The sequence below is a fragment of the Epinephelus lanceolatus genome, chromosome 8, assembly GCF_041903045.1.
Source record: "Epinephelus lanceolatus isolate andai-2023 chromosome 8, ASM4190304v1, whole genome shotgun sequence".
NCBI lineage: Eukaryota > Metazoa > Chordata > Actinopteri > Perciformes > Serranidae > Epinephelus > Epinephelus lanceolatus.
The window spans coordinates 31,231,817-31,250,761 of NC_135741.1; the positions used below are offsets into that span (position 1 = coordinate 31,231,817).

Here is an 18,945-nt window from a genome sequence, read left to right on the forward strand (position 1 = left end):
CATACCAAAAGAAGTGGCTTAATGTAATAATGTTGTTGCTTTACAGTTTTAGTTTATATCCAAGCCAACAGTAGGCCTACAGTATATAATTTCAATTAATATGCGCAGGGATAGAGCCTGTAACATGTGGTTATTCCGAGTAGGCCATGAACGCATCAGAAGGCAGTGAAGGCAGCGCCTGGTCGTTAGCGGTCCAGCTAACTTCACCGCTAACTATGCCTGGAAAATGTAAATTCCAGGACTCCTGGCTCTCCAAGGGAATTTACAAGGACTGGCTGGTGAAGGATGTCCAGGACATTCACTTCGCCCGATGTAGAGCCTGTTGTAAATCAATCAAACTTCAGACCATGGGCGAGTCTGCTCTCACGAGCCACGCAGGGGGAGCTGGCCACAAAGCAGCGGTGCGCAAGCTAAGAGAAGGTAGCTTAGCTTCAGTGATACCACGGGACACTGTGTGAGGAGCATGCTTACAGATCAAGCCTCCATATCACTGTGTGTCATACTAATCCATTAACAGCCACTGTTTGTCCTGCTGTTTGATTGTGGGTTGTGATGCTGCAGTTTGATGGTGTGTGTGTGTGTGTGTGTGTGTGTGTGTGTGTGTGTGTGTGTGTGTCTGTGTGTGTGTGTGTGTGTGTTTGGCTGCAACATCTGTTTTGGTGTTTTGTTTTGGTTGTAACCCGTCATAATATCGCATGCCTTTAATAAACTTACTCATAAATCCATTAACTTACTGTTAGAGAACACTTCTGTGCAGTGAGATGAGGAGCAGCTGTGGTTCAACATCTGCAGCCTGCTGAAGTGTCATTGAGCAAGAAAACACCTAAATAAGAGAAGTTCTGATGAAACCTAAGCCTAGCAGTGTTTCACCATGATGTTATAATATTAGAAATAGTAACTGTGATGTAATTAAAGGGGAACACCACCTAAATGAAGAATTTTAATATGTTATTTCCATGGCCTGGGAAAGTTCAGTCAATAATTGTGAACATGAGCAACTCTCTCTCAAAGCCAGAAACCAGAGAAGTAAGTCTCAAACCTGTGATGTCACTGGGTATAAAGACTGGAGCTGCTCCATAGACAATGAGTGGGAGCCTGATAGGGATGCACAATATTGTTTTTTTTTTTGCAGGTACCTGATATGCGGTTATGAAACGAATCATATGTCCAATAACCAACACTGATATAATCGTACCTTTTCCCCTACCTGATCAGTCTCATCCATTGTGAAATTAACATTATATAATACATGCATACTCTTATCGTGATGGCCCAGCAGCAGATGGAGACATGAAACACAATACTTTAAAATGTATGTGATATTCAATCGTTGTGCAAAATTCTTTGTGGTCTGATAGTTCATTTTAAAACCAATATTGCCTGACACTGATGACGTGGCAATATTACCGTGCATCAATAGAGCCTTATTATTCGGACCCACAGAATGTTTGTTTTCTTTTATATACCCAAATGAGCTTTATTCTATTGTAGTGTTCTCAGCTCTGAAACAGAAAGTGTACCCATATACTCCGAACGTTCCCCTGGGTGCTCTCAATGTCATGTGACACATCTTTCACCATTCATCGTCTGTGGAGCAGCTCTAGACTTTAAACCCTATGACATCACAAATTTGAGTTTTAGCACTCTAGTTTTTGGATTTGGGAGAGAGTTGCTGTTTTAGACCAAAGGAATAACATGTATGAATTTTGAAAAAGGCCAGAGCTCCTCTTTAAGGTATTGTTTAGTTCAATTTGGGGTAAACCTGTTGAAAACCCCCATTATTGTGGAAAAAAAAAAAAATCAAATCTTGTGTGACATTTACTCTAATTTGCATCCTATTGAACAATTAAGGTCCTTTTTAGGCAAGCTTTTCATGCTGTTTAGTAAATGTTCCCTCTGAAAATCCCCTTAATTATGCACAAACCCCAATTAAAACCCTTTAATGTATGTGATAGGTTCACCTCCAGTTTGGGACATACCTACATAAATTCTTTATTATTAGCATTTTTACAGCAGACTACAAAGGCTATCTATGTTTCACATGTCCTGATGCTGAGAAAATTAGCTCAGTATCAAGCTCACCATTCTTTCTTTAAAGGGCCAGTTCATCCAAATTACAAAAACACATTTTCTCAGACCTCATCAATTTGTGTCTCGCTGTGGAATTCGGGTAAATTGACTCTTAAAGAGATCCTCAAGTGTTTTGAGAGTTAGTTTTATAAAATTAAAAATAAAAATCTGCCTCATCATTATCCTGAATTAACAACTTTGTTGCTCATTTTGTTTCTTCTCCAAAAAGTGTTTTGGTGTGTTTCATGTCTCCCAGCTTTACAAACAGCCCTAGTTTTGGTGTTCTCTGTGTACTTTCTTGACCTCTGAGAAAATCTTGAGCTCCTCTTTTCTCTTGCTTTCTAGTGTGAGCTCAGAATTGACACTTTGGTGAGGTGGATAAATCTCTGTTAGGAGAGTTGGAGTGCAAATCCTGCATTTAAAGACAGTCTATCTTCTCATTTTAACATCCAGGTGCCTCAAAGCACGTTCAGTTTGTCAAACACCTACATTTTATCAGGAATCCAGCCTGGAAACTGACTGAATGATACCTGAATTTTCATGTTCTTTTACTGTTTAAACGTTAAACTGATGGATTTTTAACTACTCCAAATAGTCAAGTCAGAACTCAACCTGAAACTATTACACTGGCAGTAAATTTGAGTCTGACTTTGCTGACTGTTACATCCCAGAATAGATTTATATCTGTTGATTTGCCGTCATGCTTTATTCCTTACCGTCCACTTGGTACTATCCAAGCTAAAAAAATAGGTGCCGTCATGATGTTATAAGGTGCTGTGGATACATGTGTGTTTATATGTAAAGGAGATGTTGTACCTGTGTTCACCAGAGGAAGGCGATCTCTGCTTATTTTCCTGAGACACATTTACCTGCAGTTCCTCCCTGACTGTCTCTCTGTCCTTTCTGGTTATGGGCAGGCAATTTGATGCTGATAAATGCTGCTGGGCAGATGAACGGCAGCGTGAGTCAGGTAACTATGTTAAAGTGATGGTGTTGGTTTACATTTACTGTAGAGGCAAAGTTTTATATCAGCTGAATTTAAGCCAAACAACATTAACAAAACCCTGGAACAGCTCATATCAGTGCACATAAACTAACATTCACACTTAAAGTGACAGATGTTTCACCAGCGTGAAGTAAGCACTTAAAACACACTTTGTTCTCTGCGTCTCAGGCTGAGGACAACAAGGAGCAAGTGGCCATCTGCCTCCAGCGTGACGCCTTGGACAGAGTATCGGGCAGCGACTGGTCCGATCTGCACCACAGCCCCACTTCAAACTCCACCTCCCACAATGCAGAGCTGCAGGATGTGAAATTTCATTCTGCCTACTTCTCACCACCAGGTACCCACAGATTAAGCTCTGCAAGCTGCTACAGTGTTGGCAGATATTGGTGACCTTTAAATGAACATGTCTGCATGTGATATTCCAGTATTCACCTCAATTGAGACACTGAACAGCACTGAGTGATTACTGTAGCTTCATGGGACCATTTTGAACTCTGACCTCGCAGGCACCTCCCAGCTCATCAGCCAGCGCCTCCACTTGACTGGCGAGGCGGAGGAAACCCACGACTCGGTGGACCTGTCGAGACTGGAGAACCAGCAGAAAACAGAAGCTCTGGAGCAGCAGCAGCAGATGAAGATCCTGGAGTGGGAGAACAGGATGAAGGTGCTGGCGTGGGAGCAGGAGCTGGTGAAGGAGAAGAGGAGAGCGGCCCGGCAGAAGGAGAAGGCCTTCAGGATGAAGAAGGCGTACTACAAAGCCAAGCTAAAGAGGATGGGCGAGGATGTGCCGCCGTCTTCCTCCAGCAGCAGCGATGAAGAGGAGAGAACATCTGATCCGACAGGATGAACTGCTTTAACCATTGTATTTTTACTAGTGCTTGTCTCGTTGTATTCTTTTGTCTATATGCCATGAAACTGTTACTATTTTTATACATTGTTTTGTATTTTAATGCAAAGGGAGGATTCTCAGTTGCTTTCAATCAGCTGTTTTCTGCTGTAAGTGTGAGACACCCTGGGTTCTTTTGAAGTAGACTGCAGTTTGAAAAGTAGAAATACTGCTACTTAAAAGCACAAGCGAGATGACTTGGGTTGCAGACTACTCAAAAGTAGCTGTTTTGAAGACTAGTTAGATTATTCCATATGCTCAGACTACCAAACAAACCTTCTGTAACGTGTCTTAAGTACGCCTTTTCAAAGATATTCAAAGTAAACCAAACTAGTTGAGTCTAACACCTCATTTAAGATCACCCTAAGAGAAAGATGTGGTACTAATAGAACTATAAACATACATAGAAATGCTATGAAACATTAATACTTTGCACACCTTGTAGAAAAGCTTCCCAACTGTGTTTAAGGGTTGAGATCAAAATCACAATGATCCTGTTTTTATCTGTCAGTCATCACAATATGTCTTCTGTATTCAAAGTTACGAGATGTTCACTGATGTTAAAGGTTGAGGGTTGTGGTCTCTCAAGGGAGAGTAGCATTTTAAAGAATGTATTGCGTTTACATCTAATCACTGCAGCTGTAGAAATGAAACGACATTCCTAAATGGACAATCTGTTATCACATCTGCATCGCTTCTTTCGCATGTTAACACGAGTATTTTTGTCTCTGCTTTGTAAATAAATTTGCATTTGGTACAAAGTATGTGTCGACTACAGGCAAGTGACAAATCAAAGAACACACTGAATAAATGAGTAGAGAAACATACACTACATGGCTGTGAGTACAGTATGTGGATCGTCATGCAACAGCCTCTGCTGATTTTGGGATCAGTTCCCATCCAGCCACAAGAGCATGAACAGCTGTGTTGGTATAGTAATGTGCTGTGACAGCTTCTGAGCTTCAGAGGTGCTCGTAGGAGTATTTTTGAATGTTGGACAGTTTCCTCTTGCCTCTAGCTAATCACCTCCTAGCTAAAACGTGGTGACACGAAAGTGGTTTTGATCTTCTCATCACTTTGCTGAAATGAAGCACAATATCCTAGTTAGATAGCCATCTGTCTTAAAGCAGGGGTCTTCAATGTTAGTCAGGTCCAGCACCTCTTAGGTGAAAGACAGACAGAGCAGGGACCCCCTTCAACATGTATTTTATAAAACTGAGTTGTATATTAAACTGGGCAGATGGAGGTTGTCAGGCAGAGAGCCATATCAGCCTCAGGCTGCAGTCTTTACCTGTGTTTGCTTTTCAGACAGACGAGGGAGGACACAATGATACAACGATAAGTTGCAAAAGGCAAAATCTGTAGGATTTGTGTTAATGTGTATTTTCCGACATTTTAAAATTTTAAAAGACATAAATATATTACCAAACAACAGTTTGGCTGCCCCCCTGTGCTAACTCCCCCCCGAGCGGTCTTGGATAGTCATACTATTACAAATCTAACAGGAGCATTGATCAGTTTTTGTTTCAGTCACTGCAGGTCTAACTCTAAGGTTTAAGGATGGGACCATATACAATTTTATTGTGGATTTCAATTTTAAAAAAACATTCTCAATAAGGTGATTGTGGTGAAATTCCATTATTGGTTTAACTGTGAATATTGTGTCCAGCAGCACTTGATGAGACTGTTGGGCAACCAACAATAAAGAGACTGCAAAAACAGGCTGCACACTCACCGACCTCAAAAAACTCAAAAAGATCTTGATCAAGCATTGGCATACTGTAAAACTTCAATTAAAAGCCTGGTCCCAATTAATTGCCCAGTCCCTCTTACTTACCAGTGTGGCTATGCATTTTGATAAATAAAGGCCTGTCTCAATTAGAAGCCTGGTCTGGTTGCCAAGCTGTTCATTATTTAGTTCTAAATAAGTATAAAAGTGGTTTGTTAGCTACCTCAAATTATGTGTATATTCTTCAATTACCCTGTAAGTCATTCATATTCCTTCAGTCCATCAGGGTCCTCAGTTTTTTTCATTCTTTTTCGGTTTTTCATTCAAATGAAACCAAGTTGTGAGAATTGTTTTATAAAGAGAAAGTGGTGTTGTGTCAGTATGCTGGGTGCCATGACCCCTAGAGTGCTGTAACTCTCTCTCATTCGTTCATTTATTCATTTTCTGTAACCACTCATCCTCTTGGGGGTCGCTGGAGCCTATCCCAGCTGACATTGGGTGAGAGGCAGGGTACACCCTGGACAGGTCGCCAGACTATCACAGGGCTGACACATAGAGACAGACAACCATTCACATTCACATTCACACCTACAGACAATTTACAGTCACCAATTAACCTGCATGTATTTGGACTGTGGGAGGAAGCTGGAGTACCCGGAGAGAACCCACGATGACATAGGGAGAACATACAAACTCTGCGCAGAAGGGATCCCACCACCCTGGAACCAGGAACCCTCTTGTTGTGAAGCGACAATGCTAACCACTGTACCACCATGCCGCCTGATGCACCATTGGTCGGAGCCAAATCAAATGAATGATTCATATTTATACAAGTAATATTTATACTGGTTCAAATAAACAATTTGATTGTATTTATCAATCTTTTGTGTGAAAGGAATTACAGGCCTGTCCCATCTTTAGGCCTGTTGATTTTAGTGATTTAAGTATATATCAATTTGTAGCTCGGGCTACAAATTGAAGTTTTACGGTATGTCATATCAAAAGATGTGATGCCATTTAAATAGTTGAAAAGATTGTCTTTTAAAGATTGTCTTTCACTAAAAGTGTCCCTTCTGTGATGAAATAAAAATAATTGTTTTTTGACAAAAGGTAGGGCAAAGTGATCTGATATGTTTCAGTGCAAGTTTAAGAGTTTTAAGCACATTCTGATGAATGATTATCAGGATAATATTTTTGGCTACGATAACTAACATTAAATTTTCATAGGGCCTACTAAGGTTTATTCAAGGACTGGTGATGTTCTGTCTCAGCTGGGTGCTTCTGTTTTTTTTCTAAGAATCAAGGTGGCAGCTGAACATCTCTGACGCCTCTGAATGTGACAGGATACTTTGAGAGTCAAAACAAGTCAGGGAGAGAGCCTTCCAGAAAAACGTGTCCCTCTGTCAGGATGTTTCCTCTGCTCAGCTTTTCGCACCTGAAAATGTCTGTTCTCATGAATATGAAATGGCACACGCACACACACCCAAACACACACCCACACACAAACACACACACACAGAATAAATATAAACAGCTGTGTAGGAATAAGTCATTTTTTTAATGTCCAACATTTCTCTTGTTTCCGCGGTAACAGGGGAACAGCTGTTTCCATGCCGCCATCCCCTTGCCGACGGCGGGATAGAAGGCATCCCATAATGAACACACAAGCTAACAAAGACAATCTCCCATTCCTCCTCCTCCTCCTCCTCCTCACCACGACTACCTCTCACTCTGTCTCTTTCCTTCCATCACTTCCCCACTTTTTTCCTTTTTTCAGAGCAAATCACAACGTTTCAGTCTCCTCTCAGTGTGTCTGTCTCCCTTCACCTGTGCGGCTCCTATTAGTCCCAACCAGATTAACCTGAAGCTCGAGTTTCTGTCATTTCACTTCACAGATGTCACCAGTTAATGATCTGATGTTGTGCATGTGAAGCTTCAGTCTTGGATCTGTGATGGTGAAGAGGGAGGACAAAGGTTTGATTTGGGACTTTATCTGCAGCACTATTTACACCCAGTATTCAACTTGTAGTTTAGATATGTTTAGATATGTTGACACTGCCTGGGGAGGATAAATGCACCTATATAGTTTGTTTTTTGTCAGGTTATTCCACATTTTACCCCCATGATCGGATAAAGAAACCAAATTAAATGCTGGAAAGCAAAGTGTCCTGCATCACATTGCTAACAGAGACATTTCTATCTTCACATTCCCCTCTCCTCTTGTCCTTCATGTGCGAATTTGTTACAGTGAGAGACTCAGATCATAAGAAACAGAAACATTTGGACAAATAATAACCACATCTTTGAACTCGTACAAAATGGCAACATAAATAATCAATACAATGTCAATAAATTATCGATAAATAAAATAAATCTCATGTCTGTACAAGTTAAAGGTACTGTCAGCTGAAGGTAACAAACGGATCTGTGGAGAAAAATAAATAAACGGAGCAGGTGAATGAAAAGTGAAGAGGACATCACATATTTTTTAAGGTGTACTACCCCTTTAACAGAATCCTGGGTAGTGTTCCCCTGCAGGAGCGTATTTGGCAATACTACTGTAACAAATAGGTTCACTCGTCACACCCCAGTGACATGAGGGTGACAGAGCAGCGGTCAGTGCAGGGAGATATGCACTTGTGAGGTGTGTATGTGTGTGTGTGTTTACTTCCACTATCTGCATTCAATGTATTTTTCTTCGTCCTCTCTGCGATGACTAACGTCCACGCCCTCCTCCCTGCAGCTACATTCTGCACACAGTCATGGTTTCTGACCCAATTTGTTCCAACCTTGTCTGGTTTTGTACCTCATGATTTGTTCTCATGCTCATTGTGTTCTATTTTAGCCTCCTTGTTTTTTTTAAATCCTCCTGCTGCTCTATTGTTATTACAAGTATTATTTGACTGTCACAGTGCTCTCTGCTCGAGGACACGCAGACAACACATTTTGGCAATACGAAAAACCTCATTTTGCCTTTAGTTTTTATGAGCCGCTGCATTTTTTTCATTAGGAAAACACAGTTACAGTATGTTAGCCACAATCCCTTAATCCCTCAGAAGGCTGCTGTGGACTGCCTGCCTGTCTCCGTTGCTTACAAATGCCTGTGTGTTGTTACCTAAAGGTCTGAGCTCGCTGCTCGCTCAAACAGCTGTGAGAAAGTAGCAGCTGCTGATGGAAAGACCTGCATCTCAAAACCACTTAGAGGCTTTTAGTGCTGACACAACTGACATCTCTCCTCAGCAGAAGCTGCACCGGATCTTGCGAGAGGTGTCATCTTTGTACAGCGGTCTAAACAATGAGAGCAAATGTGTTCTGGTGTGAGCCTCTTCATCAATGACAGATCATGTTGGATGTTTTCGAGCCTGTGAGTTGGGGCATTTCTCACATATAAAGGATGTTCTGAAGTGATTTCCCAGCAACTGTGTTCAGCCAAGCAAGAAAAAAAAATCTGGCATGGGCATCATAGGCTGCAGACATGAGCTAATATATTCTGGTAGATACCATGCTGGATATGTACTGCAGGTCTATAAACAAATATCTGAGCGCACAGAGACGTGACTCATAATGTCTTCCCTCTGATCTGCTCTCCTCCTACATGCCAAACCAAAATCCACTTGCTTAATCAGTATGCAGCCAAATAAAAAAACAACCACAGTGGGTTATGTTGTAGCGCAGGCCTAGGGCCTCGTTAATAAAGACCATTTTTCAATTTAGCTTTCTTTCCATGGTACAATCATTTAAAAAAAATACAAAAAAAACAAAAACAAACAGAACTGTGAATCACATCTAGAGTCATCTTCATCACATAAAACTGGAGAACAACAATGTACGGTACTGATTTTAAGCAATGTCCCTTTGGCTTGGATTTGCACAGAACTTCTGCATGAGAAGCTTTTATAAACGAGTCTCCTGGATGCTGCCGGAGAAATTCGGCCGCTCCTGTGGCGTCTCTTGAGGCAGGCTGAGTTGTGATGCATCAAAGAGCAAAATACCTTGAGGGGCTTTAAATGGTTGTTACATGATACAGCCTCATACAGAGAAGCAGACAGTTATCCACCTTCACGCGCCAGGCCTCCAGAATATCAATGATGACTGATATGGTCTGGTTCAGACAGCACCAGGCATAAGGATACACAGACAGATGACAAGGTCACATTCATATACAGTGGATCACAACACAGCACAATCTCCTCAAAGAGCTGATACTTTGACACTCGCGACTGAGCTTTAACAGTTGAACCACCAACTCTGAACCTTCACGTGGTGTTTTAGCTTAACGTTGGCTACCTTTCTCTTCACAATCATCTTCCATCAAATCTCTTCTTATAATAATCCCTCCCTTTATTTACAATCACTTCTCGCTACTTTGATATTTTCCCTTCAACCGCATGTCGCGGTTTCGATAATCTCATCAGATACTATTGCCGGACCCCTGTCGCTATACAGAGTTGATGAGTGTGAGGAAAAGTTTCTGAGGAAATTGTTTTCAGGGAGAAATTTAGGGATTTTTTTTTTCTTTATCGGGGAAACGTCTCCCTCAGCAACGAACAAGACTGCACTCGCACCAACCTCAGTCACAACCTCACACGGACACAATCGTTTAAAAAAAAAACAGAAACAAAAACAAAAAAACATCACAAGAGATTTCTTCTTCATCTCCAATGAAAAAGATACAAAATGTATAAAAATGTTATTTACAGTATTTTTTTTTCTTCTTTAAGACGGATGTTGTCTGGGCGAGCTGACTTGCGTTTGAAATCTGAGTTTGTGGTTTTGTCTTTAACAGTTTTTAGGTAGTAGAGGTGGTTGACTCAGTGTCCGAAGAAACGTCAAAGATCACTGTAGGCGCAGGGACTTTGAAAAACCTAATTTATACAGTACACACCGCCCACGAGCGTCCTCTTTTATCCTCATAGACGCTCTCTCTGTCTTACTTTGTTTCCAACTCTGTCTCCTCTGTCCCAAGTTTGTTTCTAGTCCTCCAATGTCCCAGTGTGCCCCAGTGGTTCAGGACCATCCAGGACCTTTGAATTTGTCCCTGGTGTTCAAAGCACTGTCGCTATGCATAAAGGGATATGGAGGCTGTCATCAAGACTGTCCTTCACTTCTGTTGGCTCTGAGGTGAAGAAGAGAAAATGAGTCATCAATACATTCACGCAACAACTTCTCTACTTCTCTACTAATCATGACAACATACAGTAAATACAGGAGCAAAACAGAGATGAGCTGTCGGTGGCAGAAGGACAGGAAGAGGGGAGAGACAGAACCAAACTGACACAAGGGACAGGAAGAAAAAGAAGCTGAAAAGTAGGAAGTGGAACAGAGGGAGCTAAGTAAGGATGAGATAAAAAGATGGCAAAGACAGGAAGGGAACAATAAGAGAGGTGAAGAGAAGAGTTGAAGAGTGGACATGATCCCAGTAGAGCTGCTGAGGAAGATGAACTCAGGCAGGGGAGAGAAAACAGAGAGGCAAGAAAGTAAAGTGAAAAGGTGTGTTTGCAGAGAATCAAAGACAGTGACAGGGATAGTTTGGAATTTTTGAAGTGGGGTTGTATGAGGTACTTATCCATAGTCAGTGTATTACAAACAGTAGATGTCAGTCGGCATGCCTCCAGTTTGGAGAAGCAGGCCTGGAGTACTGCCACGGAAAATAAGTAATGTACTGCTATGGATGAGGATACTACTGCTGGTAACACACTGATGATGGATAAGTACCTCATGCAACCCCAGTTCAAAATCCAAACTATCCCTTTAAAGATCAAACAGAAGATGTAAAATAGAAAAGGGACAGGAGGAGAGGGTTAATCGAGGCAGATCCATTAACACAGAAGGACTTACTCTGAGTCGGGGGAGACTTCAGATATGCTGTGGGAGGTGGCTGACTGGGGCGGGGAGGGGGAGGGTCCATGGGCGGAGCCATTAGGCCCAGGGTTAGAGGCAGCGGGAGGAGGAGTGAGGACTGAGGAATTGAAGGATGCCAGGATGGATGACAGAATATCCAGGTGTTCACTGGACGGCTGTCGACCCAGAGGGTTTGGATTTAAACCTGCGCCCTGGGGGACAGTCTGACCGGGGTACCTACATGGAGGTGCGGAGTCCAGTCGTCCTCTGACGTGAGCTGGGTGCTGCTCTTGCTGGGGCTCCTCAGAGATCGGGGGAGGAGGGGAGGAGGAAGGAGGCTGGTCGGGGTGTGAGGGCTGGCGGGGAGGCAAAGTGCGGAGCCACTCCCGACATGGCTGAGCCTGAGCTCCGCCCCCATTGGTCTCCAGCTGCTCCCTAGACCTACTGCTCATCATCGCACCCCCTAGGTGCTCCCGGGATGAGGCCTGCCGCCGCGTTAGGGAGTTCAGCTGCGACCTCGATCCACTGAGGTATCCCTCCACTCCCGCTCCGACCGCTCCTCCATTTCCGCTCAAGTCCTCCCGCGAGGCATGGACGCTACCTGTGTGGTGGTTGTCCAGTCTGTCTCTGGATCCTGTCAAGTTCTCCCTGGATGATGAGACTCGCTGGTGATCCAGCCCCAGGCCCCCTAGCCCTGCTCCCTGCCCCAGCCCCAGCTCCCTCCTCCTGGGCAAGAGATCCAGGTTGTCCCTGGAACCCCGTGAGTCCAACCGGTCCCTCGACCCCCCTACCGTCTGTCTCCCTAGCGGATCCCTGGACAGCTGCCTCCGGGACAGCGAATCCAGGTGTTCCCTTGAGGAGTAGCGGGAGGCTGGTTGAGACAGAGAGCCAGACCCTCCACCAGCGCCGGCCGTGGCAGAGTACATGCGACCGTACGAGGCTGCAGGAACCCCCCTGTGACCCAGAGTAGAAGTTCGGTACCAGTTGAGCTCACTCGGGACCCGGCCCATGGTGGAAAGTCCCTGAAGTGCTGGGGGACAGCCGAGACGATTCTTCAGGATACCTGCGAGAAGAAAATAAGAACATGAGAGTCCATTAAAGGGGGAGATGGGTGTAAAAGTGCAGCGGGCTGAAGATGAGTGCAGAAAAGCAGGAGGTTGAAGAAGTGTGATGACGCAAAGGGGGGATAAAAAAAGGAAGTCACAGGAAGAAGTGTGTGTTCATGTGCTTCGTCTATTAATAGGCTGACTAAAATGTCACCCATGCTTCCAGGCAACATGAGTGATTTCCAACTTTGCCTGCATGTCTTACTCACTCACTCCGAGTCTTCGCATGTGTGGTGCACCTACGGGTGTATGTGTGCATATACTTATCTTATATGTATGTATTCTTAGTGTACAAACTGTTCTATACATGTAAAAGTGTTACGCATGCTTTTAGGGACAGATTTACACCTTAAAGGAAGTTGCAGGCTTCACACGGTTGTGTAACTCATTCTATATGCATGAGGGCCATTCAGCTGATTCTAGCCCTTCTGCATGAAACAAACATGAGGTGACTAAAGTGTAAATCATGGTATGTGGACCATTACTGTATATTCTGACTCTGACTTACGACAGACCTGCTCCTCTTTGTGCATCCCGACAACAATAAAAGTCAGATTACGAATACAACCAACAAGAAAACTGGAGCATGAGTTGTCGAAGTAAAACAAATAAGATCAGATTAAATGCTATGACATGTGTGTCCACTTCACATCACTGCTAGGTCACATGGAGAGTATATCGAAATAATAAAGTGTACAGCAGACAAACTGCACATACAGCAGATAAGGTCTCAGTGATTGAGCTGTGTTTTAATTGATGCTTTGCTGATTCAGCTCACACAGCTGACATCTCCTCCATCTTCATGTTGGCAAAATGCCCCATTTTTTATCCTGATGACCAGGGCTGCATCATTGAGACAGAGATTTGTGTTGAACAATATGATGAAGACTACAATATGTTTACTACACCGGCCAGACACTGATATCCAAACAGGGGCGGCCAAAAACCAATTGCACTTGATTTTTTTCAAGCAAAGATGCAGATGTAACAATCATATGTCTTGTTGCACAAGTACATCTGTTAATCAATGTCAAATACAGTGTTTGATGTATATGTTTATTATCTAACTTTATAAAGGTATGTTTCATATTCAGTACCTATGTGCCATGTTAATTAACATTTAAGTTATAAGCAATGCTTTTGTGCTTTATACATACATGAAGGGCAAAGATTAGAACATAAAACTTGAATCTACAGCATCAGTGTGCCCTTAGATTGCATATATTTGTGTTCCTCTCACCTTTGCGGTGCCTGTGCGGCTGGGTGAGGCCGTTCTCATCCCCACTGGTCAGCGCAGCGTCAGGCTGGTTGTTGTTGGCAGCGTCCTTGCTGTAATCTGCCCCCAGGGGGCGCTCTGAGCCCCACTTCTGAAGGCTGTGTGTCTCACACTCCTCCAAAGCTGGCCAGTAGGACAGAAGGTCATTGCCATCCAGGTCTGTAACACACAAAGAGAACAAACACTTCCTCATGAAATCTGCTCTCCCAAAAAATGACACCTTTTTACACGTATGTGCTCTCATGTCAGGTCATGAATTTATTGACTAATGTCTTGTGATAAAAAGAAAAAGTTTATTAAGTAGTTTTTAAGAAATGAAAAAGGAGACATTTAGACGGAATCACTTTCATTGCTGTCATCACTGAAAATAATTTCTATTAAAGCCTGTTAATAACATTTGTGAAATCTGTCAATATGTTCTTTTGCCTCATATTCATCTTTTTCAATTTCAAGCATTGTGCTTCATTTTGTTGGTGCAGTGCATACCAATGAACTAAAAACAGATGTCTGTATCAAATAGCAGGTGTCTGCAGACAAATAGCATATGTTCATACTGAAATAACAGCCAGGACTAATTAAAAGTGACATACTGATAGAGACTGTATCAGACTCCTGCGAATGACCTATGAGCAGGCAGAATTCATTCTATAATGTGTAAAACACAGTTGTCTTCCCACACATTGGTGGAGTTCCCTTTGCAGCCATTCAACATGTTTGTTGTGTGATGATATCTACCCTTTGGGTCACTCACAAATCCCACTACAAAGTGTTATGTCCCCCACATTTCGTCAAACTGTGGTGTCATAAGGGCTGTAACTGAAGATTCCTTCCATTAACAGTGAATCTTTTAATATTTCATTCAATCAAAATCAAAATTGTTCTTAGTGCTGGAGATAGTGAGCCTTTTTTATTCTCTGTACCATGCTTTTGAATAATACAGTAACAAAAGGTTAGAACAATCCATTTATTGTTTTTTGTCTTTTCCAGCCGTCCATTTAACACTGACTCAGTTATGCACTCAGCCCTCTCACACTGGCCAGTCTGCGGCTCTACTGAATTGATGAGGGGTTTAATGCTTTGTCACAACGAATAGGCCGCCATCTTCACACAGTGACCTTTCAGTAAAAAGCCCAGATCCCTCAGTGCTGCTGTGGCTCTTCAGTTTGACTGCACTGATGAATTGATTGGACTGTACTGGCCATCTGGATCCTGTCCTCCTCCATTCAACTGACAGCTTTGCTCCATGTTTTACCCTGAATAGAGTTCACGGGATCCATACGGCTTATTAAGCTAAGGATTGATTACTTATGTGGATTTATAGATTTGCAAATGTCTGGCCTTTTCCTCACAGTGAAACATTTCACAGAGCACTCTATATGCATGACATTTATATCACATACTTTGAAGTGCATAAACTCATATATTATGCACAATATCTTTTCATGTGTGTCAGAAGAAAGAGGGTATTGATTTGTGACGACTGGTGCTGACATTTTCTCTTGTTGTATGTGTGTGTTTTTGTGCCTACACGTGTTGTATGTTTCGACATATCTGACATTAAAGAGTGGACTTATTTCTACAGCAGGGACGGAAATTGTTTGACCACACTGGCTGGCAGGGGGCTGTCTGTTCTCACTCCATACTAGGGATGGGCATGAGTACTCAAGTACTTAATTTGGACATCAGTATTGGTTTGTATTGAGATTCCTGATTCGTATTCCTAACCACATTTTTTTGCTTTGTAAAAATATCCCTAAAAATATAACAGATACAAACTTATGTTTACCCTGCTCTATATTGAAAGTTTACATTTTTGGATGGACGCGGTGATGTAACTTCTATCTATAAATATCTGCACAGATTCATATTGCAAAAGTTACAAATCTGCAGACATGACTTACTCTAATGTTACAGACAGACGGGGGGCCAGGCATTAAAGTGATGTTTGGAAGTATTTTGGCAAAATGCACTACATAAATGTGCTGTATATACAGTTAAACTTGCGTATCATAGCTAATCTCCACAAACTGTGCAGTGAAGAAAGCTAGGTTAATGCTAACACTTGCCCACATTTTCACCTGAGTGTTTATTTTGGACCCTATTCTTATGTGAGATTTTTTTTTCGAGTACATAGTCGAGTATGGTCTGGACTTCTTCTATACAAAAAATTTCCGAGACTTTGTAATGATTTGGTGCATAAACTGCTTATAAAGATGGACAACGTGTATCCACTTCCTCCCACTGCACAAAAATAAAGCCAAAATATCCTGGATATGACCACCATCTTGTGCTGGTGACGTCACTTGGAGCCAGAGTCTGCGCAGTACATCTCTACGGTATTGAATTCCTGCCCTTACACCCATCCGACCAATGGCAAGCAGCGCCATTGATCAGGAGCACACAAATTGGCACACACGGCTGTCGATCATGACATCAAATCCTGTCTTTACAGCATTTTATAACTAATTAAAAACAAACTTTTCAGGAAAATGAACACTTCAACATACATCAAGTGTCCATTTTCATTTTAATTTTTTGTTAAGTAATATATAAAATGACAGAAACGATCTTTGGGAAAATATATTTGACATGTTCCATATCTGTCAATATGTAGCCAGCCACCATGGGGTGACCAAGATGATTTTGCTTCACTGTTGGGAAGCTGTCTCGTCATCCATCTTTATATACAGTCTTTGATTTGGCGCTATATAAATAAAACTCACTTGACCACTCAATGTGGAATGTGGAAATTACTTAAAATGCCCATCTTAACTATGTACTTGTGTGGGTTTCATCCCACTGACCATAGACATTCAGGTCTGGTCAACTGGAGACTCTTAATTGCCTGAAGATGTTATCCCAGTGATAGACTGAGTTGCGATATACTCCAGCTTCTATGACTCTGCACAGGTTAAGTGGGTACAGATGATGAATGGATGTGGGCCTGAATTAAATGAGAGGAACACTCCACCAACAACCAAGTGGCAACCTCCAGCACTGAAAAATAAAGCCAACACAGAAGTGCCAAAAGCTGCAGCTCCCCTAATGGGCACTTAAGGCTGCCTCCAGAAGCCAGTCAATCCCCATGGACCCCTATGGCAAAGTGCCCCACTTTACAGCAGAAATAAACATGTTTACAGCCTGGTACAAAAAATGGTCTTGGTCTTTATAGCTCATTTCCTTCTTCATGAAAACTGTTCAGTGGGTGAAATCTTTTACAACTCACTTGTTTACATTTTACTAAGGCTTAAACATACACATATTTAAGGGTGGTGCGGCTTGAGTGACAGGCTTTCTTTAAGGTGTTGCCGCAGTCTGTAAATCAGATCCACCCCTCGCTCTTCCACAGCGCCACCCTCTCGCCAAAAATATGGTCACTTCTGGCTCCAAAAATCCAAGATGGTGACAGCCAAAAGGCCGAACTTGAGGCTTCAAAACGGGAGCCCACAAACCAATGGGTGATGTCACGGTAGCTACGTCCATTATTGTTACAGTCTACACCAAAAACCTATCTTCCAAACAATCGTCAGTTCGCTAATTAACTCAATCAATAAATGAAGTATCCCTGAGCAAGACACCTAAACGTTACTGGGTTTTTAACTGTCACAAGTAATGCTTAAAAAAGCAATAAAAAGTTCATATAAATCATTCGAAAATCACTGAAGTGCATGTGTACCTTTGGTGCCGTTGTGGGTGGGCTCTGTGAGCAGACGCTCGCTGTGATTGGAGCGTTTGAACCGCCGCTGGATGCGTCCACGAAGTCGGACGTTGTCCTCGCTCTCAGAGGAAGGGATGGAGAGACTGCGCTCCTCCTCCATGGAGAGGTCGGAATCTGAGTCCGAATCTTCACCTGGGAGAGAGGAGGGAGAAGACGGAGAGAAGGAGGCAGAGAGGAAACAAGTGAGAAAAGGGAAGGAGGAAAAGAATAAAGAGGACGGAAAGACAGTTTGACAGGTTGTTATTCTCCACTGTGATGAGAGCTAAATCCTTAATGAAATTTACATGGACAGAGAGAGAGTGATCAGAAAGGAAAGAAAAGGAGAGCAACAGGGTGAAGAAATGAAGAATGTGTCACTACTGCTTGTCAAAAATGTGTGTTTGTTTCAGTGATCATGTTTGTGTGTTTACCTCCATCTCTGTGGAACATGGCTACATCCAGGTCTGTTGCTCCGGTGTGGACGATGTTTTGTTCCAGAGTCTGACGGGCCAACAGATTTTCTCTGACAGGGGAAAAGCAGAGAAGTGAGGACACACACACATACACAAACACACACATATAAACAGTATACTGTATATGCAGTTACACAGGCTGATAAAGATTAGAAATAGAAAGCATCCACACACACACACACACACACACACACAGTATGTACTGTACATACACACATGACAATCACTGAGTCATAAAGACACAACAGCAACATTCAGAGTACATTAGTGTTGCTCTACATACACTACACTGTTCCATCCCATCTTCTTCATCTTTACCCCACTGACCCACAAAATGCACAGCAGGGGTTTTGTCAGCGAGGGAATTCCTCCCTGAGGCAAATTTATCCCAAGTCAAAGATTCAATGAGAATCAATCAAACCTGAATAAGTCTTAGTATCTGACCGATAATTCATCATTTCTACATCATATTGCGTGTGTATGGTATTACCACTTGCTCTTCAACTATAGAGGCAAGTCTTAATCTTCTCTACCAGCCACGGTGTGGAAGTTTTCCTTCCAAATTTATTTCTAGTTTGTTGTGATGTGTGTGTGTGTGTGTGTGTGTGTATGCACATGATGTGTGTCTGTGAAGTTTTGTGTGTTTATATACCTGGCGGAGCTGACAGAGGAGATGGTGGAGGTTCCCAGAGTGATGCGGTGCAGTCCGCTCTGCTCCAACAGAGATGCATTGTGATAGGGGTTCTGAGCCTGAACACACACACACACGCACACACACACACACACACACACACACACACACAATGAGGTTAAGACAGTTACATCAACCAACATTTATTTATTTATTTATTTATTTACCAG

General features: G+C 42.5%; 2 protein-coding genes across 4 annotated transcripts in view; one reads left to right on the forward strand and one right to left on the reverse strand.

The window, feature by feature from the left end:
* The first annotated feature begins 132 nt into the window (after positions 1 to 132).
* On the forward strand, positions 133 to 4,789 carry fsbp (fibrinogen silencer binding protein). Its single transcript, XM_033628747.2, has 4 exons — positions 133 to 420; positions 2,988 to 3,040; positions 3,245 to 3,413; positions 3,583 to 4,789. The coding sequence occupies exons 1-4, from the start codon at positions 147 to 149 to the stop codon at positions 3,921 to 3,923; spliced, it is 837 nt and encodes a 278-aa protein (XP_033484638.2). The 5' UTR covers positions 133 to 146; the 3' UTR covers positions 3,924 to 4,789.
* A 2,441-nt stretch (positions 4,790 to 7,230) lies between these two features.
* The window catches only part of celsr3 (cadherin, EGF LAG seven-pass G-type receptor 3), a 144,470-nt gene continuing 132,755 nt past the window's right edge, over positions 7,231 to 18,945 (reverse strand). For 2 of the 3 annotated variants that reach the window (XM_033628742.2, XM_078170192.1), the window contains 6 exons: positions 18,737 to 18,834; positions 18,043 to 18,134; positions 17,591 to 17,764; positions 13,879 to 14,073; positions 11,530 to 12,595; positions 7,231 to 10,807 (listed from right to left, as the gene is read on the reverse strand). In XM_033628742.2, the coding sequence (XP_033484633.2) occupies positions 10,780 to 10,807; positions 11,530 to 12,595; positions 13,879 to 14,073; positions 17,591 to 17,764; positions 18,043 to 18,134; positions 18,737 to 18,834 (1,653 nt within the window). In that variant the 3' untranslated portion in view covers positions 7,231 to 10,779. The remainder of the gene's footprint in view (positions 10,808 to 11,529; positions 12,596 to 13,878; positions 14,074 to 17,590; positions 17,765 to 18,042; positions 18,135 to 18,736; positions 18,835 to 18,945) is intronic. The other variant, XM_078170193.1, reaches the window with a different exon arrangement.